Here is a 23943-nt window from a genome sequence, read left to right on the forward strand (position 1 = left end):
GACTCCCCTGTAATGAGCCAGTCGTCCAGGTAAGGGTACACTGCGTAGGTGTGCTGCCACCACCGCCAGTACCTTGGTGAATACCCTTGGAGCCGAGGCTATTCCGAAGGGTAGCACCTTGAATTGGTAGTGCTGGTTGTCTATCTTGAAGCGCAAGAATCTTCTGTGTACTGGGAACATTGAAATATGAAAATAGGCATCTTTCATATCCAATGTTGCCATGTAATCCCCCTTTTTTAGTACTGGGTTTACCTCTTGCAATGTAGTCAAGCAGAATTTTTGTGGCTTGATATACTTGTTTGCAGGGCGCAAGTCTAAAGCTGGGAGCATTGTCAGATCTTTTTTTGGCACAAGGAAGTAGGTTGAATAAGGAACAAGTTACTTACCTGTAACTGTTGTTCTCCAGCATGGGTCTGGCATGGATTCACATGCTCATGAATATTCCCCGTCGTCAGGCTGGGAATCCTCGGTAAAGAAAAAACCAGTATCAGTTTCGTTTCTGATCTGTCTTTCGTAGTAATATCCAATCACTGGTCTCTGCGTCATACTGACCACAGCCAAGGACTGCCCTCTACCTAAGCACCGCCTCTGGCAGCCATCTTCAGATTTGGAAGCACGTGAAGTGGCAGTATGACCAAGTGAAGAGCCGCAGAGGGGTAGGCGGGAGGGTTCGCATGTGAATCCATGCCAGACCCATGCTGGAGAACAACAGTTACAGGTAAGTAACTTGTTCCTTCTCCAGCATGGGGTCTGGCATGGATTCACATGCTCATGAATAAAGAATACATAGCAGTACACACATGCACAACCACGGGAGGTGGCAAAGGCTCAACATTAAGCAGTACATCCAACTCAACATTAAGCATCTTACCTCCTCACCAGGCTCACCTCAGGCGAACAGGTTGCGCAGCACTGCTTGGCCGACCCTGGACTCCTCCCTGGAATCCCGATCGACGCAGTAGAATTTCGTGAAGGTGTGCGTCGACCTCCACGTAGCAGCCCTGCATATGTCCAGCAGGGGCACACCAGAAAGGAACGCCGTGGTAGCTGCGATCGCTCTGGTGGAATGGGCTCTCGGACGGCCAGGCAGCGGTCGGTTTGCCAACCGATGACAGTACATGATACAGCCGGAGAGCCATCTGGAAATGGAAGCCTTCGAGAGAGCCTTCCCCTGATTGACAGGTCCAAAGTTCACAAAGAGTTGTGACGTCTTCCGAAAACACTTCGTGCGGTCCACGTAGAACTTCAGCGCTCTAGCCACATCCAGCGAGTGCAAAGTCCTCTCAGCCGGCGACGAAGGCGACGGGAAGAACACAGGCAACACCAAGGGTTCGTTGAGATAGAAGTCCGACGGTACCTTGGGCATGAAGGAGGGGTGCGTCCTGAGCACTACCCTCGTGTCGTGAAAAGTCAAGTACGGGGCCTTGCATGAAAGGGCCTGGATCTCTCCCACCCGTCGTGCGGAGGTGATGGCCACAAGAAACGCTGCTTTCCACGACAGAAACTTCAACGGGGCCGAGTGCAGAGGCTCGAACGGAGGTCCCATGAGCTTGGTCAGCACCACGTTGAGCTCCCACGCCGGGGCCGGAGCCTTCACCGGCGGGAACGATCTGAACAGTCCCTTCATGAACTCTTTCACCAGACGATGAGACCACAAGGATGTCCGGCCCGTGGTTCTGGTGTATCGGGAGATCGCAGCAAGATGAATCTTGATGGACGCGTGTGCCAGTCCAGCTTTGGCCAGCGTCAGCAGGTACGGCAGTACCTGGGGAGCCGTAATCCGTAGAGGGTTAATCTTCTGTGCGTGGCACCAGACAGAGAACCTCTTCCATTTGTGTCCGTAGCATTTAAGAGTCGAGGACGCCGTGGCCTTTGCAAGAACCTCTCTGCAGTCGGCTGGTATGTCGTATCCTCCACACTCTAGCGCTGCAGGAGCCAGGCCTGCAAGTTCAGCGATTTCGGGTCGTGGTGGAGGATGGCGCCTCCTTCCCTGGAGAGAAGATCCGCGTCCACCGGCAGCTTGATTGGCGGGGATGCTGACAAGTCCAGAAGGTCCGGGAACCATATCTGCCTCGGCCACGCAGGTGCGACGAGGATCATCCTGCACCGTGACCTCTTGAGCTGGTTGACGAGCCGGATTAGCAGTGGCAAAGGAGGGAACGCGTAGAGGAACAGGCCCTCCCAGAGGGAACGAGAAGGCATCGCCCATGCTCCTCGCCTGGGGAAACCTGCTGGCGAACCTCCGGCACTTGGAGTTCGTCGCCGTCGCGAACAGGTCGATCTGGGGTGTGCCCCACCGTCGGAAGAGGCGATCCACTAGATCCTGCCGTAGTTCCCACTCGTGGCACGAGCGCAGCTCCCTGCTGAGTGAGTCGGCGATGGTGTTTTTTATCCCTGCCAGATGAAACGGCACCAGAAACATCCTTTGGGCGACGGCCCAATGCCACAGGTCCTGCGCCTCCTTGGACAGCGCTGGGGACCTGGTTCCGCCCTGTTTCCTGATGTAAAACATGGTGGTGGTGTTGTCGGTGAAGATCCTCACCACCTTGCCCTTGAGGGACGGAAGGAAGGACCTGAGGGCCCAGAACACTGCACGGAGCTCCAGGACGTTGATATGGAGGGACTTCTCTGTCGGGAGCCAAAGGCCTCTCGCGTGCAGATTTTCGGTGTGCGCTCCCCACCCTTCCAGGGAGGCATCGGTGGTCACTGTCTCCTGGTGATCTGGGGTCTGGAAGTCCATGCCCGCCGTCAGATGCATGCGGTTGCCCCACCACCGGACCGCTCGGCGGAAACTCTCGTCGAGTGTGATCCTCTCCTCGAAGCTGCCCGTCGTTTGGATCCAGCGCGCGTCCAGGAACTCCTGCAACGGGCGCATCCGGAGCCTGCACATGGGAATGAGGTAGATGCAGGAAGACATCATTCCGAGGAGGGACTTGATGGACCCCACCTTGGCCGCGTCGGAAACCAACATCCGCTGTACCTTGCCCAGGATGGACCTGGTCCTTTCCTCCGACGGGGAGGCCAGAAGAGACACTGTCAAACTTCGCTCCCAGAAACAGTGCGTTTTGCGCGGGTACCAGGTGAGACTTGGCGTAGTTCACGGAGAATCCCAGGTCCGTGAGAAGTCGGACGGTCCTTGCCGTGTGATCCAGGGCGAGCTCCCTCGACTTGGCTCGGATGAGCCAGTCGTCCAGGTAGGGGTAGACGTGGATCCCCTCGCGGCGCAGCTGCGCCGCCACCGGTGCGAGGCACTTGGTGAATACCCTGGGGGCCGACCGTAGTCCGAAGGGGAGGGCTTTGAACTGGTAGTGACGCCCTTGGACCACAAACCTGAGGAATTTTCGGTGCCCCTTTAGGATGGGAATATGGAAGTAGGCATCCTCCAAATCCAACGACGACAGGAAGTCTTCTTCCTCCAGCTGACCCAGGACGTGCTGGAGGGTGACCATCCGGAACTTTTGCGCCTTGATGAACTTGTTCAGACGTCGCAGGTCCAGGATGGGGCACCATCCCCCCCGTCTTCTTCTTCACGAGGAAGTATCTCGAGTAAACTCCGGAGCCCCGAAGTCTCTTTGGGACGAGTTCGATGGCGCCCTTCCTCAGCATCGCCTTTACCTCCAGGAGAAATTGAGGGACGTGAAGTTCTTTCCTGGCCACGGGGGGGACGCGCGGACACCTTCTTTGAAATTCGAGCGCGTGGCCCCGGGCCAAGGCGTCCAGCACCCAACGGTCGGTGGAGATGGACTCCCACACGCTGACGAATCTCGCCAGCCGGCCTCCCACCGGGGTGCTTCGGTGGGGGCCCGACCCCACGGTCGGTTCAATCCTGCTTCGACGAGGCTTTGCCGCCTTGACCTCCTTGGCGACGACGGCGGGGTCCGCCAGACTTGCCTCGTCCTCTGTAGGCCTCCTGAGCCGACGAGCGGGCCGCTTGACGGTAGGTGGAGAAACCGCCGCCTGAACTTTTGGAGGCGCCCTTGCCTCCGCTGCTCCGAAAGGGCGTCCGTCGTCGTTGCAGAACTCCAAGGGCCCGGGCCGTCTCGGTGTCCGCTTTAATGGCCTGAAGGGAATCGTCTACTGTTTTCCCAAACAGGTTGTTCCCATCGAAGGGCATGTCCAGGACTCTGGTCTGAACGTCTTGACGGAAGTCCGTAGCCTTGAGCCATCCACGCCGCCTAAGGCAAACGCCGTTGCCCAACTGGCGGAACCCGGTGTCGGCGATGTCCGTCGCAACGGTAATGGCGTGGTCCGAAGCCACCTCACCTTCCTGCAGGATCTCCAGGGCCTCTGCCCTCTTGTCGTCCGGCAAGAAGTCCAGTAGGGGAGCCAGTTTGTACCAGAGCTCCCTGTCGTAGCGGGCCACGATAGCCAAGGCGTTGGCCGCTTTAATCGTCGTCGCCGCAGACGAGATGACTCTGCGTCCCATAGCGTCCAATTTCTTTCCCTCGCCGTCCGGTGGGGAAGTCGATGTGGAGGCCGCACCCCCCCCCCCGCTGTTTTCCTGGCCGCCGCGGAGACGACGGAGTCCGGGGTAGGCTGCGCCCGGAGGCACAGGGGGGCCGTGTCCGGGACCCGGTACTTCTTCTCGTACCGGTCCCTTCTAGCTGGCGTCGTGGAAGGGTTCTTGAGGAGGGTGAGGCCCTCATCCCAAATGTCGTCCAATAGAGGCACTGAGAGGACCGTCTTCCTCTTGGCCTCGCGCCGCTGATAAAGGAAACCTTCCTTCTTCTTCTCCTCAGGGCAGAGTTGGAAAAGCTCGGATGCCCTGGTGATCATGGAGTGGAACGATCCAATCTCGTCGGGCGGAGAAGCCCTGGTGGGAGGCGACGACGGTACATCCTCGTCGTATACCTCGTCGTCCGTACCCGTCGCTGCCGTGTCAGTCCCCGTATCATCCCCTCGGGTGGACGGGGAGGAGGGCTGGAAAGGGCGCGACGGCTGAAAAGGAGGCGGAGGGTGGATCCTTCTTTTCTTGGTAGGGGGAACACCAGAAGGTCCCGGTTCTGGGTCCCCCGACGGGAGAGGTTCCGTCGGCAACGGTAGTCTCGTCCTTATCTCTGAGCATAAGGACTGTATAGCCAACAAAATGGCCGCCGAGCTGTCTCGCGGCGCTGGCAGAGGGGAATCCGACGGGCGATCAGGGGCCCCGTCGGTACCCTCGATGATGTCGTCGTCGCCTGCGTCGGGATCCATCCCGACGGGCCGGTCTTCTTCCACGCCGAGGCCGTGGCTTAAGACTTCGACCAGCTCCTCCTCCGAGGTTGAGGCCGAATCTACGACGACGCCCTGCCCCCCCCTTTTTCTTCCCCACGGGGGCCCTATCGATGGGCACAAAAGAGGACTCCCTCCGAGGTGGCAGGGAGACTCTGAGCCCCGAGGTCGCCACCACTGGTGTAGCCCCCACAGGCTGAGCCAGGGCCGCCGCGACAGTTTCGATAGAGGGCTTGGCCGGATGGATTAAGGCCTTCACCACCTTAGGTGCGCTCACCGCCTTATCCTTGAGGGGGGGGACACTGCCTCGCTCCCCCTCCGATGGGGCCTTCGAGCTCGACCGGGGCCTCTCCCGGAGCTTCGCCGGGTGCTCGGCCTTCCTCTTACCCGACCCAGAGCGTTGGCTCGTGGTTGATGGTGCCGGGGAGGGTGCGCCCTGCCTGGCGCCCGTAGAGCCCGACCGTTCGGAGCTCCCGGTGCCAGCGGACTCGCGGTGCTTTGCCTTGTGTTGGACCCCCGTCGCCGGGGCGTCCTCAAAGGTCTTAGAAGACCGCTCGGATTTCTTCTTCTTCTTCTCGCCTGACGGGCTCTTCCCTTCCAGCCAGTTGGCGAGACGTTGATGGCGGTCCTTCATGGTCCGCTCCGACATGTTGCCGCAAAACGCACAGTCCTTCTCCACGTGCGTCTTGTCCTCATGTAGGCAGTAGAGACAAAAGGAGTGTTCGTCCTCCTTAAAGACGTTCTGCAGCTGGCATCCAGGGCAGACCCTGAACAGCTTTCCGGGCGTCGAGCATCCCTTCTCCTGGGCCATGTCCGGGCCTGAGAAACTTCTGGAGTCCTCCAAGAAGCGTAGCTCGACAAAATCTTCACCCTTGAGGGGCGCAGACGAATCCGACACGGGTCCCCGTTGATCGGATGGAGAGTCGGTGGAGCTTGAGGCTCTTTTGACCGAAAAAACGAAGTTTTTGAGAAAAAACGTGAAAAAATAGCACTAACGCTCGAGAGCAATAGCACGAGGATCCCAACACATGAACGTGCGGTAAAAATCTGAAGATGGCTGCCAGAGGCGGTGCCAGGGCAGTCATTGGCTGTGGTCAGTATGACGCAGAGACCAGTGATTGGATATTACTACGAAAGACAGATCAGAAACGAAACTGATACTGGTTTTTTCTTTACCGAGGATTCCCAGCCTGACGACGGGGAATATTCATGAGCATGTGAATCCATGCCAGACCCCATGCTGGAGAAATACCCTAGTTTACCTGGCTGCCCGGGACGATTTCTATGGTGTCCTTTGCCAGCAGAATGGTGATTTCCTCGAGAAGGATTTTCTGGTGTACCAACGAGTGTACCTTCTGTCGTGGAAGATGGTCGTGGGGGCATCCTAGTAGTTCTGTACAGTACCCTGCGGACAGCATCCATCTGTCCGAAGTGATCCCCTCCCATACATGGGTGAAGGTGGAAATGCACCCCCCTACTGGGGATGCATAGGAGGGGACCCGAAGCGGAACGTCACTGTTTACCAGGTGGCGCACCACCTCTGGCGGGGCTGCCTCTGCCTCTAGTGCGGCCCCTGCGCTGCCCTCTGGGGGAGCCCTGGGAAGTCTGGAACTGATTTTTGCCCCATGAGGTTCCTTGATTTTGATAGTAGTTAGAACCTCTTTGTGAATTTTGGCCGCAAAAGCGACGAAAATTATTGTTTCCCCTTTGACCTCAGGGTTTATTTGTGAGTTGGCCGAGAGACTTTAATGTCTCGTACTCATATTTAGCTGTCTTTAGGGCTTCCTCTACTGCTTTGCCGAATACAACGTTGGGCTCTACCGGCATGTCTATGAGAGTGGCTTGAGTTTCGGGTTTGAACCCCGACTGCCTTAGCCAAGCGTGGCACTTTATTACTGTGCCTTCGGCTATTAATCTTCCCGCATTGTCTGCTGCATCAAAATTTGACTTAAGGATGCATCTAGATACAGACCTTCCATCTGCTGCGAACAGGTCCAACTGGCCTTTAAGTGGTTCAGGTGCAGAGGCTACTAGAGCAGCTACTTGTTCCCATTGGTGGCAGTTATAGCTTACTAAAAGAGTGGTACTGTTGGCAATACGTGCTTGATAGGCTGACGTGGAGGCAACTTTCCTACCCAGAGCATATATTTTTTTGCTCTCCTTATCGGGAGGTGCTTCAGAAGAAGCTAGTGGTGTACCTGCCCTCTTTCTGGTGGTTGTTACTACCACGGAGTCAGGTTTTAATTGACCCCTTATGTACATAGGATCGGAGGGTGCGGCCCTGAATAATTTTTTCCACTCATGGGTTATCTGCACGAGTAAGATTTGGGGTTACCAGCGAGGGATCAATTCTACGCTGGATAGATTTCAATATTGGACTGGCTTGGGCAATGGCTCTCTTGTCCTCTAGGATTACTTCCGCGAAATCCCTACTTTCTTGGACACCCTGTGTGTATCTGAAAATGAGCCACTGCCTTAGCCAGTGTCTCATTGAGGAGTGGCTGATTGTCAATCAGTGAGTCATTCACTGGGGGTCCTTAGGAATAGGAGAGTTAAGATTGTAGGCCTCACCCTCATCTTCTTCCTGGTCCTCATCATCCCCATAATAAGAAACCCCTGTCTGGTCTTCCAGCATATGTGTTTCTGTCTCCTCTCCATATGACTCTGGGTGGTAAGGTTCAATTAGCAAAGGGTTTGAAACCAATCCCTGCACCAGAGCCTCAGAGCAGAGTCTTTTAGAAGGGGGTTGAGAGTCCTTGGATCCCAAAGGGGCAGAGGTAGCTGGTGTGTTAGCATAGCTATGGAAATAATTAGGGTCTTTTTCATAAAAGTCAGCAAAAAAAGACATCCTTCTCATTACCATATCAATATCGGCTGAGTTCCATTCCTTGAAACTGCGAAAAAATCTCTCATGTTCTCGTTCCTCCTCCATGCCCATATCATGAGGAATGGGAGGGACAATTTTACTCTTAGGAGTACTTTCTATCACCTTAGGGGCCTTCTGTTTCTCTTTATGGTGTTCTGAAGGTTTCTTGTGTTGTTTATCCCCCTTCCCGTGACTAGAGGAATGTTTTCTGGGAGTTTCATGGGTTTCCGAGGGTTTTGACGTATCGCGTTGCAGTTCGGAGGTGGTTTTTGGCACTTCGCGTCGAGATTCGGAGGTGGTAGAAGGAGGGTGCCGAATCTCGGTAGTAGACGCTACACGCTTTGACTTGGGAGCATAGAGGTCGGAGTCGTCTTCCGACGATCGAGCCTCTGGAACTATTGGGAGTGCAGCACCTTTCTCAACCGTGGATGGTTGGTCTTTGTCATGTGGCGATCGTGATCTTGAACACCCAGAGGACATAGAATCTTTTAACTGCTCTCTCGGTGCCTTCTTTTGCCAATCACTCGACACACGTGTCGTGTCCTGGCTGGGGCTTGTGTGTTTGGAGGGAGTGGTGTGGGTTGCGCCTCTGCCACCGGGTGTTGTCCCCATAACTGGTCCGCTGGCCAGTCTTTTGAGGTCGGGGGCCTGCGCGTGGGTGTCTGAAGTCACCCCTTTGTCCTCACCGTCTGATACGTTGGCGTTGCTGCCAATGCTAAAATCCCCTTCTGCGTCCATGGCCTCTCGTTGCTTGGCGTAGTGGGCCAACGCTTAGTGGAGCGGTCCTCAAGTGTCTTTGGCTTTAAGAGCTTACAAGCTCGACAGATAGCCTCGGGATGGTCTCGTGGGAGACACAAATTGCACGTATTGTGCTCATCTACCCAGGGGAACTTCCTGTTACACTTCGGCAGAATTTAAAAGGAGTACTCTCCATATGTATCGATTTGGCAGCGGGCGGGTATATGTAGGAAATAATGTGTGGGAGCATGTATGACCACCCTCCACTCTCCCTACTTGTACAGGGCTGAGGCCAGAGGCCATCCAAGGCCCGGGCCGAGGCCAGAGGCCTTCCAAGGCACGAAGTTCGTCGTGGAGATTCAACGGCTAGTTTCCTCGATCTTCACTGGCGTCGAACTTTGGCACAGGGTGGAAGAATGGGGAATTCTTAACAATAATTTTTGTATAATTGGCTAATGCCAAGGGAACTCCGCAATATGCGTCCGACTGGTATGGTGGCAAAAAACAATCTGAGGGTCCTACATGCGTGAGGGATCATGGGTACATGGGACGTCACACTAGGGATAGTATTACTGGCACGCCCTACTTCAACGCCCCTTTTCAAGTTTCGAAAAACAAACTGTAATACTCTGCAGCTTCCACTAGATGGCCTATGCAAGGCATGTGATCTAAGCAGATTCCACAAGCCTCAGAAATAGAAAGGCTATGCGTGCCGAATATCGCCAAAGCAGCATCTGGGGCTGATGTGGCCAATACTGCCGATTTTTTTTTTGTTTTTAAATATATAAATTTAAAAACAAAAAAAAAAATCGGCAGTATTGGCCACATCAGCCCCAGATGCTGCTTTGGCGATATTCGGCACGCATAGCCTTTCTATGCTCTTTTTATCATGTCAAAAATAGATGGCTACTTGCCATATATTGAGGGTTAAAGCACCCGAATCTTCATGTTCTGGTCCTGGCCACAGGCGTGCTGCAAATGGGAGGGGGCGTGACATAGGCATCCTTTCAAGCAACTAGGCGTTCAGCCACTTGACGCTCTTTGCAGCAGTGGTGGTGGATGTAGGGGCGAAAGCCTACGTGTTGTACCTGTAATAGACTGGGGACCAGGGTTCAAACCTGGTGTGCGCCTCATCAACTGGGTGAAGGCCTCATCAAATGAGTGCCCACTAATCAACCGGATTCAATCCGCCCCATTGTTTCTACTTTAATGCATTCATTAATTAGTACATTTTACACCCGTTGCATTTATTTTGTTGTTATTTAGGAGTCTCGCTTTTGGATTAGCATGACTTTTTTCATGCGTGTTTATATCCACCAGTCTTTTGGTACAGAAATAAGCGCCAACGACCGTTACAGTGTTCATGGAATTTTCAGTACACAGAAGTGAATGGGGCAAACTTGCATGTACTACATACAACACACTGCACAGTTCAACCTCAAACCACTATCTTAGTCAAAAGCAGTGTTCAGCTCACCGTGCGTTCACCTCCTTTACCTGCCCTCCCACTAGCTGATCACAACTGGCATCAACAGGATCCCATGTGAAAAGTTGTCACGCACTCTGCAAGTCCACATGACTGGCGCACCCTTGCCACAACGCCACCAAAATCGGCCACCTACTGTAAACCCACAATTCAAAATGACACGAAAGGTATGAAACCTTTGTACATTCTTTAATAACGATGCCATAATATAGAGACCCAATTCCCCTTATTTTTTCAAACGAAAAAATGACTTCGTTATTCAAGGAGCTCCAAACCTTTGCCATTATATACACGGAGCCATTATTTCAAACCATTCCCGCGTTTCCCGATGCATGGAGAGAGTAGTTACATTCAGCAAGTCAGTGAGCAGAATAAGTCGGCCAAGCAACCCACCAAGGCAGCTGTTTGGTCTAAGTGTGCAAAAGCACCGTTCAAACACCTCCATGACCGGTTTAGCCCCATTAAGTGGCTACCGTGGCCTGCTAGAGGTGGGTTGGATGCTCTTCCTAGGGGTTCCTCGTAGGTCGACACAGAGGTCCCTCATTCCAGTTAGAGAATAGTTCACTAGCCCCTGGAGGGGGAAAGGTGCATTGTCTTTATTTGGCACGAGGCTGCAGATACAGAACCGGGGTCGCTCCTTGGTAGACAGGGCTATGTGTGCCAGTACTCAGGTCAATGATGGTCAAATGTTGAACTATACCCTTTGTTTTTAAAAAAATATATATCTTTTCCTTCCTGTAGGTATGCACATGGTTGTGTGCCATGGTCTGACTTTATAAAAAACACGTTGGGATTGTACTACACTCTCCTCATTTGTAGACCAGATCATCCTGCCAACAATCAACCAATCTCTCTTCCCCACCAAACCAAAAACCTGGAATGAGTGGTCTATGAGCTAAAAAATTCCACTGCAGTCACACCACATGTTTGGCTCTACCCCATGTCAGAGCGCGGCTCAATATCTCAGATTCTGCTGTATCCATATCTTTCTGTGTTCCACTGCAGTCACACCACATGTTTGGCTCTACCCCATGTCAGAGCGCGGCTCAATATCTCAGAGTCTGCTGTATCCATATCCCATGTCAGAGCGCGGCTCAATATCTCAGAGTCTGCTGTATCCACATCTTTCTGTGTTCCACTGCAGTCACACCACATGTTTGGCTCTACCCCATGTCAGAGCACTGCTCAATATCTCAGAGTCTGCTGTATCCATATCTTTCTGTGTTCCACTGCAGTCACACCACATGTTTGGCTCTACCCCATGTCAGAGCACTGCTCAATATCTCAGAGTCTGCTGTATCCATATCTTTCTGTGTTCCACTGCAGTCACACCACATGTTTGGCTCTACCCCATGTCAGAGCACTGCTCAATATCTCAGAGTCTGCTGTATCCATATCTTTCTGTGTTCCACTGCAGTCACACCACATGTTTGGCTCTACCCCATGTCAGAGCGCGGCTCAATATCTCAGAGTCTGCTGTATCCATATCCCATGTCAGAGCGCGGCTCAATATCTCAGAGTCTGCTGTATCCACATCTTTCTGTGTTCCACTGCAGTCACACCACATGTTTGGCTCTACCCCATGTCAGAGCACTGCTCAATATCTCAGAGTCTGCTGTATCCATATCTTTCTGTGTTCCACTGCAGTCACACCACATGTTTGGCTCTACCCCATGTCAGAGCGCGGCTCAATATCTCAGAGTCTGCTGTATCCATATCTCTGTGTTCCACTGCAGTCACACCACATGTTTGCTCTACCCCATGTCAGAGCACTGCTCAATATCTCAGAGTCTGCTGTATCCATATCTTTCTGTGTTCCACTGCAGTCACACCACATGTTTGGCTCTACCCCATGTCAGAGCGCGGCTCAATATCTCAGAGTCTGCTGTATCCATATCTTTCTGTGTTCCACTGCAGTCACACCACATGTTTTGCTCTACCCCATGTCAGAGCGCGGCTCAATATCTCTGAGTCTGCTGTATCCATATCTCTGTGTTCCACTGCAGTCACACCACATGTTTGGCTCTACCCCATGTCAGAGCGCGGCTCAATATCTCAGAGTCTGCTGTATCCATATCTTTCTGTGTTCCACTGCAGTCACACCACATGTTTGGCTCTACCCCATGTCAGAGCGCGGCTCAATATCTCTGAGTCTGCTGTATCCATATCTTTCTGTGTTCCACTGCAGTCACACCACATGTTTGGCTCTACCCCATGTCAGAGCACTGCTCAATATCTCAGAGTCTGCTGTATCCATATCTTTCTGTGTTCCACTGCAGTCACACCACATGTTTGGCTCTACCCCATGTCAGAGCGCGGCTCAATATCTCAGATTCTGCTGTATCCATATCTTTCTGTGTTCCACTGCAGTCACACTACATGTTTGGCTCTACCCCATGTCAGAGCGCGGCTCAATATCTCAGAGTCTGCTGTATCCATATCTTTCTGTGTTCCACTGCAGTCACACTACATGTTTGGCTCTACCCCATGTCAGAGCGCGGCTCAATATCTCAGAGTCTGCTGTATCCATATCTTTCTGTGTTCCACTGCAGTCACACTACATGTTTGGCTCTACCCCATGTCAGAGCGCGGCTCAATATCTCTGAGTCTGCTGTATCCATATCTCTGTGTTCCACTGCAGTCACACCACATGTTTTGCTCTACCCCGTGTCAGAGCGCGGCTCAATATCTCTGAGTCTGCTGTATCCATATCTTTCTCAATCTTTTGACTGCATTTGAGACAACTGACCACAGCTTCCTTCTTCTGGCCCTCTAACACCGTGGGACCCAAGACATCGCACTTGACTGGATTGTTTCCTGCCACTCTGATCGTTCATTTTTCATCTCCTTGAACATGGATAATGTGGTACCATCCCTCTTCCAGCAGCTGTCCTCTAGGGTTCCATCCATGGCTCATTACCTTTCACCCTCTATTTCACCTCTCACACCAAGCCAACGGTTTATCCTATCACGTCATTGCAGACAGCACTCACTATTTCCTGCCTTTAGCCCAGACGTCTCTTCAAGGATCTCTGACTTTGTTACTCGTCCATCATTGGATAGCACTTAGCAGTCGCATGACCAACTGCTCCGACACCAAATTCCTACATCTCCTGGTCCAAAATGCCCCTCCCCTCGCCGATCTCTTTTTCCCCCCCATGACCTCCTCAACCTTGCCTCCAAACTTGGGGTCCTCCAGCTCTGAAAAGGAGAACCACCTTTTCATCACCTCTAGTGTCACCGCTGCCAGATTTAACCTTTCAAACAGAAGGATAATCTGCCTTCTGATCACATACCCAGTCACTAAAACCTATCTATTTTATGCTACAGAGTCATCTTCACTACTGCCCAAGCCTCCATTTCCTTTCCACAACTTCACAAAATTCTCAGCTTTTCCACTTGCATTTTTACAATATTCTCAAGCCATTGCTCACCTCTCCCAAACACCACCATCCCGGATAGTTCTCTACGACCAACTGGTCTTTGTCCAATTCTTCCTAATGTCCTATCTTGTCCTAGCCCGCAAACCCCCCCCCCTCCCTGCCTGGCTGCCTGTATCTCCATCTACTCTCCTCCTCACACTGTTCATTCCAGCACTCTCAAGAATCCCCCAGTTCCGCCACCCCACCATAGCACCTCTTGCTTCTGCTCCTCCTTCCTCCTTGGCCCTTCACTGGCACCCCCTACACCCTGAAATCAAAAACACCACCGACATTCGCACATTCAAGCAAGTCCTCAAACTACATTTCTTCCATCTTGAAGAGGCCCCCACTCACTCCTGCCACGTGCTTGCCCTCTACTCAGAGAACCCTTCCTCCCTGACACCCCCCTCTATATCCCCTCTCTTTTTATACCCGCAGTATATCACTTCTTGACCTTCACCCATCACCACCATGACTGCAAGGCACCCACTTGCGATATGCCTTGCCTACTCTAGGCATCTCCGAACATATTTATAGTTTTTATATGACTTCATCAATAAACAGAATTAAAAAAAAATAGCTTTGAGGCCTGTCATCTGTAACAAACAGACCAATAAGAGGAACACAAGAATGCATGGGAAGCAGACACTGCATTTCCATGCTTCCGGTTACAAAACAGCAAACGGTCATAAAAGAAACACACTCTTATTGTAATCCGGCCTGTCCTATCGTAGCTGGTGCATCGTAGTTCATCGAAGACATGCCTACTAACAGAAGAAAGACCAAGAGGGGTTGGGGGCAAAAGCAGCCATGGAGTGTCGTATTACAAGGGTTTCTCGGCACGTTCAGCTGATGGAGAAAGCACACACGAGGACATGATCCCTCCTTACCTGCGGATGAATCCCCAGCGCCATGCTGAGCGTTGCCTGGATTATAAAGTGGAGGCTGCGGGGGAGGCGGTGGCGGGGGAGCATAGGGGGCTACAGATGCAGGAGGTGGAGGAGGTGGTGGCGGTGGAGGTGGCGGCGGCGGTATTAACACTCCTTCCGGAACATCTAGAAAGAAAGATACATGCATGAGATTTCCTCCGGAAGTGAATCGATTAGCACTTATACAACAAACTATGCTGTGCAGAGGACTGGTTTAATTGGCAGAGTACTTTTTTGCACAGAATGCCTCTTACTCCATATTCTTCAAAAGCAAGCTAAAATACCTTATTTTCTTTAATTCAATTTTTATATGACCAAGGTCCTAATGCTTACAGAACAAAGCAGATATGCTAACCAATGAAAGCAAAAACACTGGATTATTATAGGATTAAGAAAAAATACAGGAAATCAAAATCATCATGCTGGAGACCATGTGAAATAATGCACTGCTCGTCACAAAAAGAAAACCAAATAGTATTCACTTTCTTTGCAACACTTCACAATCGGTCCCACATTTCATTACTTGTGAACACAGTCAGTTCTCTACATAGTTTTAAAGTATACTGAAGTATATGCCAACATATTTTGGGATATAATTATTTTATCGATGAAAAGGCCACAAAAGGGCCTCTGTGCAACCTTATCAAATAAGCAGCACTAAGTTATTTTGCACGACCGAACGCGACAACGTGCACTTCACGAGAACAAATGACTTACATTTGGTAATGTTCTTTTTGCTGGATTAGTCCTTCTCACAGATTCCCCATCTTATTAATACACCCAGAAGCATCATTGGCACCTAGGACTCTGGGTGTGACGTCATTTGTGATATATGCAGAGCTAGCTGCGCCCCATGACCTCCATTCCACCCCGTTTTTTTCCAAACACTCAGTTGCTGAGAAACCACAGAACAAGAGGCTACGAGCCCTGCCCAAGAGGGGTACAAGGGCCAATCCACTGCAAAGAACATTTCTGAAGGTAGGTCATGTGTTTTTGCAATGGGTTTTCCTCCCACAAGTTCCTGATCTTCGAAAGAGCCCCAAAGCAGTGCAGAACCTCGAGATGGGAGGAGAGCAAGGAACCATCACGTACACTAGAAAAATACAGCAATGCATTACCAAAGCAGGGCTCATGACTTGGCAATGAGTCCAGAAAATGTATGGCAAATGGGTGCAGGGAAACCCATGAAGTCACCAGATGGATGTCCACAACAGAGAGACTCCCGCAAGGCAGAGAATAGGCTGAAAGACCTTCAGGTACAAACGTACTGGCCAAAGGATGATCACAGTGGACAGGGTCTGCTTGGTAACAAACCAACAGAATGAGCACCAGCAAAACTGAAACAGTTGGTCATCCTTCCTTATGACCTTCATCCAAAGATGTAGCCGAGAACCCTGTTGGAGTCCAGCTGATGAAATTGCTCCTCGTCTTAGATGGATGAGGTGGAGGGTAGAAGACCAGATGATGGATCTTCTAGGAATTGGTGATATGACCTTAGGAAGGATAGCCTCAACCTCAAGGTCACTTTCTTCCTGGAGAAGACAAGGTAGTGGGCTTGACAGTTTGTGTTTCACTTACCTTGCTAAAGTGATGGAAACCAGGAAAATCACCTTAAGGGGCAGCAACCTCAAAGGGCACAAATGCACATTTTCAAACGGAGACACCATGGGAAACAACAAAGTAAGATTCCAATCCCATGTAGGAACAATAATTTGGTGGAGGCCACTCATTGGTCAATCCCTGCAAAACCACATAACAGCGGGGATGGAGAATAATATTCCCTGTTCAGAGGTGCTCTTGAAGACAAATAGGGCCGGATTCACAAACGTGTTTTGTAATGGCGTATCCCATAGGGAAACGATCTGTGAATCAGACCCATAGTGTCCAGGTACCCCTTCAATGTGCCAGTCGGAAGGCCCCATTGGCCCATGAGCAACACAAAAAAATAAAAAGAACGGACTACATCGGTCAGGACAAAAGGGTCCACATCTTTCTCATGACACCGGTCACAAAAAGTATGTTACTTGTAAGCATAGATCAATTTAGTAGCTTGTCTCTGGCAGAGAACGGCACGTGCAGAATGTCATCCGACAAATCCCACGCCTTATACCTCAGCCCCTCATCAGCCAAGCATGAAGGTTAAGGCTGGACAGGTTTAGATAGAGGACACTGTCCTCCAACTAGGATAGCAGGTCCACCCTTGGTGGGTGGCACCATAGAGGATAGAAGGACATTAACATGAGGTAATCTGTAAACTTTTACACAAGCGGATACTGCCGGGACTTGGCCAAAATCCTATTCAAATTTAGAATGAGTGTACCCAGACTCAGCCTCCAACATTGCACTCACAGTTTTTCTCAACTCAGCATATGTTGGCTCGTACCGCAAAGGGATCCTCATGGACCCTTCACCTTCAGCGCCTCCCGAGAAGGAGAAGGGAGAAGTGTCACTTTTCTGCTTGGACACCACCTGTCTCTTGACTTGTTTATAGCGCTCTTTCCCAGCAAGCCCCCTCTTTTTGTACAACTCATAGCTCTCCCTGGTTTCAATACCACTGATTTCTTCCCGTGGCACACCATCTTTCAACAATGCCAAAAACATGTCCTTTCTTGACACCCGGGAATCTCTGCTATCATGTCTCTGCCATCTGTTCTCCTCTCACCAGCCCCTCCCTCTCTCTAGGTTTGTCCTCACTTTTGTCCCATTCACCCAGATGTGACAATTGCTGCATAGCATCTACCATTTCATCAGTTGCCTTGCCAGTCATGCCCACCTGCAAAGTCATTATGACACTCTTATATGCGGGTGGGGCAGTTCGAATAATCATATTTCTGTTGACACTGACAATGGCACCACCCCCATATGTACCGGTTCATCCTCATGAACCGCCTCCTTCATAGCAGGTTCTCTGATCTTTTGAATAGCCTCTTTTAAAGTATAACACCTTTTCATTTTAGTGGACCAATGAGTGGTGATAGGATACTTCCTGTTACACCCCTGAGCTGCTAGGTGCAATAAAGACACCAGAGAGGCCTACCCATTTGCATTGCGCAGAGTCCCAGCCCATAATACCTCCTGTATATTAGTATCAGTAGACAAAGGCAACACGCATGGAGTGTCAGTCTAATCAACTAACAAGCCTCCAGCTCCCCCACCATACATACGAACCATCCAAGTCAGCAAGGGCACACCTGCCTTCTGCCTCAATCAAGTAATAATTTCATCCTCTCACTGTTGAGTGAAATCCTCCAGTGTGGTCAAATCCACAATATCACCCCATGGATTATGCAGATGAGGGCCTGCCCTCCGTCTAGTCACTGGGTTAGTAGAAACAGTCTTCCCATCCTGTTTTGGTGTTGATTCTGCCTTCAATTCAGGGCTAGAATACATACCAGTCAAGTGCCAAATGTCGCCGTCCCATGAATTTCCAATTCACATCAGCAGTGGCAATGGCTACAGCTACCTTGTGTTTGTCAACATAGCGACAGGCGCCCTCAGCAATATCCTGATACCGAGAGGCCTTGCCACTACAGTTCTTTAATGGAAGCTGTTGCATTAAAGAAACCTGTCTTTCTGCTGCTGACTACTTTTCCAAACTCAAGACGTGGGCTTCTAATTGCATGTTTTTCTGATGTATCCTCTGATAAGCATGCAGAATAATCCAGCCCTGCCTCCCCAGGGTTGCCAATTAATTACCCTTCAGCACTGGGACCTTTTGTAAACAAGAAACTGTGTCAACAGGCACTACGCTGTGGACTGATTCATCCCACAGCTCATTCAAACCAGCAGCACACGCACATTCTTTAGCTAATAAATCATATAGAGCTACAGTCCAACCAGGAATTAACACATCAGAAGACTTTCACCAGCGGAAAAAAATGGTATCTCACTTTTTAAACAAAGAATACATAGTTACAGCAACTAAAGCCACACAAAACAATTGCACGCAAAACGCTTCCAACACAGCAAAGCTTAAACTTCAAAGAAGGAGAAAAAAACAACATGCAGCAATAGTTGTGCGTTTCAAGGTATGAGCACAGATTGCTGGCTGCTTAGAATTAAAAAAGCACAAGAAAGCCGCTTGTGACACCAATTTGTTATACTTTTTCTAGATAAGTGCACGTATATATTACTTAGTTTTCTCCCCAATACACTAAATAATAAAAAAGCATTTGTATACTTGAAACGCAAGAATTAACACATGCACTCAGCTGAATTGTAAAAGTGGCTCTTTAAGACCGTTTATTAATAAATAATACAAAAAATAAATAAAAGCAAATTAAATAGTATACTTCACTGTTGGCACAATTGCAAGCTTCATCTCGCCACAAGAACTTCACTGGACAGCTTCCAGCCCAGTTTGGCAGAGAGGCTCTTCACAATGGGACCTGGGAAAGATGTGCCCACCTTTCTCCAACCTAGTAGAAGCTTTTTTTCCTGACAACCTTATCCAGTGCTCTTTAATTTAAACATTATACAAATCCGTAATGGCTTTTTCCAGAGAGTCCTGGCTCTCATAGTTCACCTGTTGCCATTTCCCCAGAGATTGTCAGACGAACAACCCAGGGTCATCTGAAGAGGTAAATGCTTTGCTTTCTAATGGGACATCTTTCAGCTTCTGCAGCATCAGGCAGTAACTCAAAACAATCCTTGAACACGGAAAAGTAGCATAGAGAAAAAACAAGATGTTTTTCTAGTGAATGCATACAGTATTCAGAGTTCACGTTTAAAACTGAAGCCTTCACTGAGGCATGAGGAAAATGTCCTCTACACCAATAATTCATTTCAAATAGTAGTCTCACATTAAAATGAAGCAAAAATATAAAAAATGTTTTAAAGCATCACACTGTGGTAATCGCTTGCAAAACAAAAATATGGCGGATTCTTTCATTTCTGAACAGCCTCTCTGCTGCAAAGCAACATGGGAGTTATAGCTATATTTTTGGGAGACGGGGGGAGGGGGGGGCTATATCTCTTTCCCCGTCCAATATTTTAAAAACTACTGGACGGAATAACCCCAAACCTGTCCCGGAAATTAAGCCAACGCTTCATGCACAAGCTGTTTCATATTTGGTCCAATTCCCTCCAGCATTTTCTGTGCTTCAGCTTGATAAAATTGTGACTCTACAGGAAAATTAATAGGAGTAGGCCAAATACAGCGTGTTTTTGCTTTAATAACCTTTTCATTTTTTAACAATTTGTTTCCATAATTTCCAGCATGGGGCGGCGTGACAATCTTTTTGTTTGTAAAATGTCAGCGAAATCCGTCATGCAAGTCAAAGGTTGTTAGCAACAGAATATCTTTGGATTTCCTATGGCTCATGCTACACACCCTAACTATAGTGTGGCGACTTCTGCGCGCTACACCCCCCCCACACCCACACACCCACACCCACACACTCCCCCCTCCTCCCTCCCCTATGCTTTAGTGCCACATCATTAGGATGTTAATCTTTCAGTGGCAAATCCTACAGCGGCTTGTCTCTTGGTGACATCACCTTCAGTGGTATGTCTGTGGGTACCTTCTCCTGCGGTGGTCTGTCTCTTAATGCCGCCTCCTTCTGGGTCTCGTCTCTCGGTGCTGAAGATCTCAGAGCTTAAGTACCCTCATCCTCATCAATGCTAAAACCATAGTAATGTCCTGGGCTTTGCAATGTCCACTAAGACTTAGGAGAATGCTCAGGATTGGTCTCTTGGCAATGGGAAATTGGAAGCCACATATTGAAATGAGGGAGTTGGCTTTAAGGCAGAAAAGAGGAAGCATCCTCTGGTTTAACAGGAAGATTTCAGCTCCACTTCAAGCCTATAAAACAACTATGGATACCGCTAGTGTCCTTTATGCAAGTGAGCTTAGGCTGGCATACACATGTGACGAACATCCAAATAGCAGAAAATTCCTTTTTCAGAACTTTATTGGGGTCCTCCATTTCCTCTTCGAGTAGAATGGTATTCGAGGTATTAGGCATGAAACAAATCAGCGAGGCGGCAGCTCTAAGACCGGGGTTCTCATTTGGGCCAGACTGTAGACAGCAGAGGAAGATGTATATGGTTTACAAAGTCCCCCCGAAAGGGATTAATGTTCTTCAGTAGTGCATCTATACCTTCCTTGGTTATATCACGTAAAGAGACGTTTGGGTATTTTGCACATTAGCCATCTTTGGGATTCACCAAATCAAACTAACATAGTGGGAGATGGTTGCTTCAGTGCAACACAACCGAGCTCATCCAAATCCTAGGATGGATTTATTTACTGATGTGCTCATAGTTTATTTGGAGTTATAATTTGAGTTAAAGTGTTAGGAGGGGCATGAACCACAGCTTAATGAAATGAGGATCCCTGGAAATGCTTGTGTATAGGCGCCATACAAATGTCCAATCAATAAATCCCAGAACTGAGCAGTTTATACCTCAAATTTCATGTAGGAATTTAACCTCTGAATGCTACAATGGGGAAATGAGCCAGGCTTGATCCTGCAGATTGTTTTTATTCATTTGAGATGGGGCAGGAAACGGTGCCTTTTCTTTAGTTTTGGCACATTTTGGTGGTGCAAAGTGTTACCGCATAGCTAAAATCAATGCTACAGAGAAAATAATGGAGCTTGGGTGTTGGAATCCGAGTATCTGGTTCGCATGGCAACTGGCATCACTTGTTGCATGAATTCACCTTCTCACTGATTGTTGTTTCGGGACTCCTACCACATCCACTAATCAAAGCTGTATATTTGAGCCAATTAGATGTTTCCCTGCATGAACATGCACACCTGCCTTCCACAGTGGGGCAGCGATTGCTGCTTCCTGACCACTCAGGGGCTTCATAACCTAGAGAAAGTCACTGTACGAGGGTGAGGTCTAGGCTTGGCAACTTGAAGCATCACACAATGCAGGGAGAGCCGCCTGCACTGTTCGGCAAACACAGAGCTCGGCCATTATCCATTAGCTGCTGTTTTCCATTAAGCAGTTTGCCTTTGTCCACAAGCGCGAGGAGAACATGGGTCTGGAAGCAATCAGTGCTGGCCTATGGCACCATGAGCGTGTACGCTCCACTTCCAGAGACTGCTTTGCAAGAAGCAAGGGGACTGAATGATTGAATGAGCTCTGTAGTCCCCTGTTAAAAAGCACTAGCCAAAGTCTCACATCCAGCAGCCAAGCTGTTTAGTATATATGCCATGTGGTTTGCAAACATTGTACTATTCAGGTGAGTGTTCTGACAAATGATATGAGCAGAGAGCCCAGTGTGCATGTCATGCTCAGAAGGGTTACATGTTTCAATCACTATCAAATATACATTTCTGTGGTCAGGCTTATGCTCCCGAAATACTGTAAATAACTACTCAACCACATTGAGCTATTTGCCTACCTCCCTTTCTCACAGGTGATTGAATTGTTTGTGTACACTGAGTTTTTACACCAGTTTCCTAGTTGTACACTTCTCCCAATACACAAACTATGCAGTGAGTCTCTCCCTCTACAGATCACTGTACATTTTCGCATAAAATACAGAGAAGAAACAAAGTGAAAATAGGCAGCTATAATACCACTTTGCCAATGACAGATCACTTAACACAGCTTAATCGGAGAAATGGAATTTCCCAGATGTGAGTTCACGTAATTTCCTACGTGAAATCTGTGGGCCATCAGCAGAACTTCAGACTTCCTGGCATAACAAGAGATTGATCACATGAAGATGAAAAGGTGTAAAACTGCTGATAAGATACCGATGTCCTCACAAGACATCACCTGCCCAATCAACACTTCACTCCAAAACAGGACAACAATGACCAATTTGCTCATACATTTTAGTGATCACATGAATTCAGATCCTTCCACAGTGCAAGCAAAGCTGGTCCCAGTTTGCCTGTCCCATTTCACAACTTAGTTTACCCATATGGAACTGCATTGCGGTCGCTGATGTTCTGTGTATTTTGTTTACGAGCGTTATGTTGTAAAAATAGTAATGTGTGCATTTTCCTTTAACGAATGATGCCTACGTCATTTTTATGTGGGTCAGTTTCTAACCAGTTTCCCTCATAGTGTGGCTTGTTTTGGGGCACTTTTTGCATTGGAAGCGGGGTAATTTGTACTTCTTTCGAATGTGCCCTGGGTATTTGAACACTTTACATCGCCATCACTCCCCACCACCGTTACACAACCACACTACCACTCCACCACTTGACACCGTCACACCCTCACACAAGACCCCGATGCCACACCAACACTTCACATCACTCACCCATTACATAAAACCGCTCCACACCACCAGATTTTCATATCGCCATTTCACACATCCACACTGCCACTCCACACCCCACTCCCCACACATCCACAATGAGAATTCTTTCTACTAGGTCTATTACTAATGTTATTGTTCTGCAAGCACTAATTTGTAGACATGTTTAGAATTACTGGCTGTGTAGAGGCCAAGTATTTACTCCATTCTTACCTATAAATGGAAAATGAGTCAAACAACTACACATGCCAAACCTTTTTAGCTTTCCAATGCTGGTTTACTTTTCTTGTTTAAACACTACACAAATTACAGACAGGCTTGGTTAATATCCCTAAAACTAGCTAAAACAATGCATTTGAAAGAATCACACATTTGGACTTATTTGACTGCTAGTTCAGCTGTGGTTTGTGTAATTGCTTACTTTATTTGGACGGCCTAGAGGCAATGGAGACATCTTCTTAAATGATTTGGGGTAGCTTGATTAGGTTAGAATTGGAGGCTGGATGAATCTTCTTTGAGCAAAGGTTTTGGACTGTGTATCAAGTCATAGCGTGCATGATTTGCAATGTCATTATGGATGTATTTGATATTTTATTTTCCATCTGTTAGAAACAGTACTTTAGCGTTTTATGTGTTCCTTTGTTATGTGTTCAAATCGCGATTTTGCGGATCAAATAATTGAAATGGCAAAATGACAGAGCACTCAAGTAGGTAATCGGTGACCTTACAAAGTTGTTCCCCTCTGCCCCCCCACCGACCACCACACACACACACCCCTAAGGCCTGTTACGCTAAGGGAGTCTTCCCCAAGGGCAGGGCCAGAGTGTGGTAAGCAAAGAGAGGACTACCCGTCGGGATAGACTGGCTAACCAAAACGTCCACAATCATAACTGAAAGCCTTCCCCATTGTCTAGGCCCAACAGCAATATCTTAATACCAGATGCATAAGGAGATGGACCCAAATTCCCTTAAGAAAAAGTGAGGCTTGAAGGCAGTGTCAATGACCTATAAAAGCATGGGCTTTCCACTACCGTAAGCGCAGGAATGCCTAAACCCCAGATTTC

General features: G+C 49.2%; 1 protein-coding gene across 2 annotated transcripts in view; it reads right to left on the reverse strand.

Moving 5' to 3' along the window:
• WASHC1 (WASH complex subunit 1) overlaps positions 1-23943 on the reverse strand; it is an 820361-nt gene that overhangs the window by 150265 nt on the left and 646153 nt on the right. For both annotated transcript variants that reach the window (XM_069628575.1, XM_069628574.1), the window contains exon 8: positions 14614-14778. In XM_069628575.1, the coding sequence (XP_069484676.1) occupies positions 14614-14778 (165 nt within the window). The remainder of the gene's footprint in view (positions 1-14613; positions 14779-23943) is intronic.

This window comes from Ambystoma mexicanum, chromosome 12, assembly GCF_040938575.1.
Source record: "Ambystoma mexicanum isolate Mex_15411 chromosome 12, UKY_AmexF1_1, whole genome shotgun sequence".
NCBI lineage: Eukaryota > Metazoa > Chordata > Amphibia > Caudata > Ambystomatidae > Ambystoma > Ambystoma mexicanum.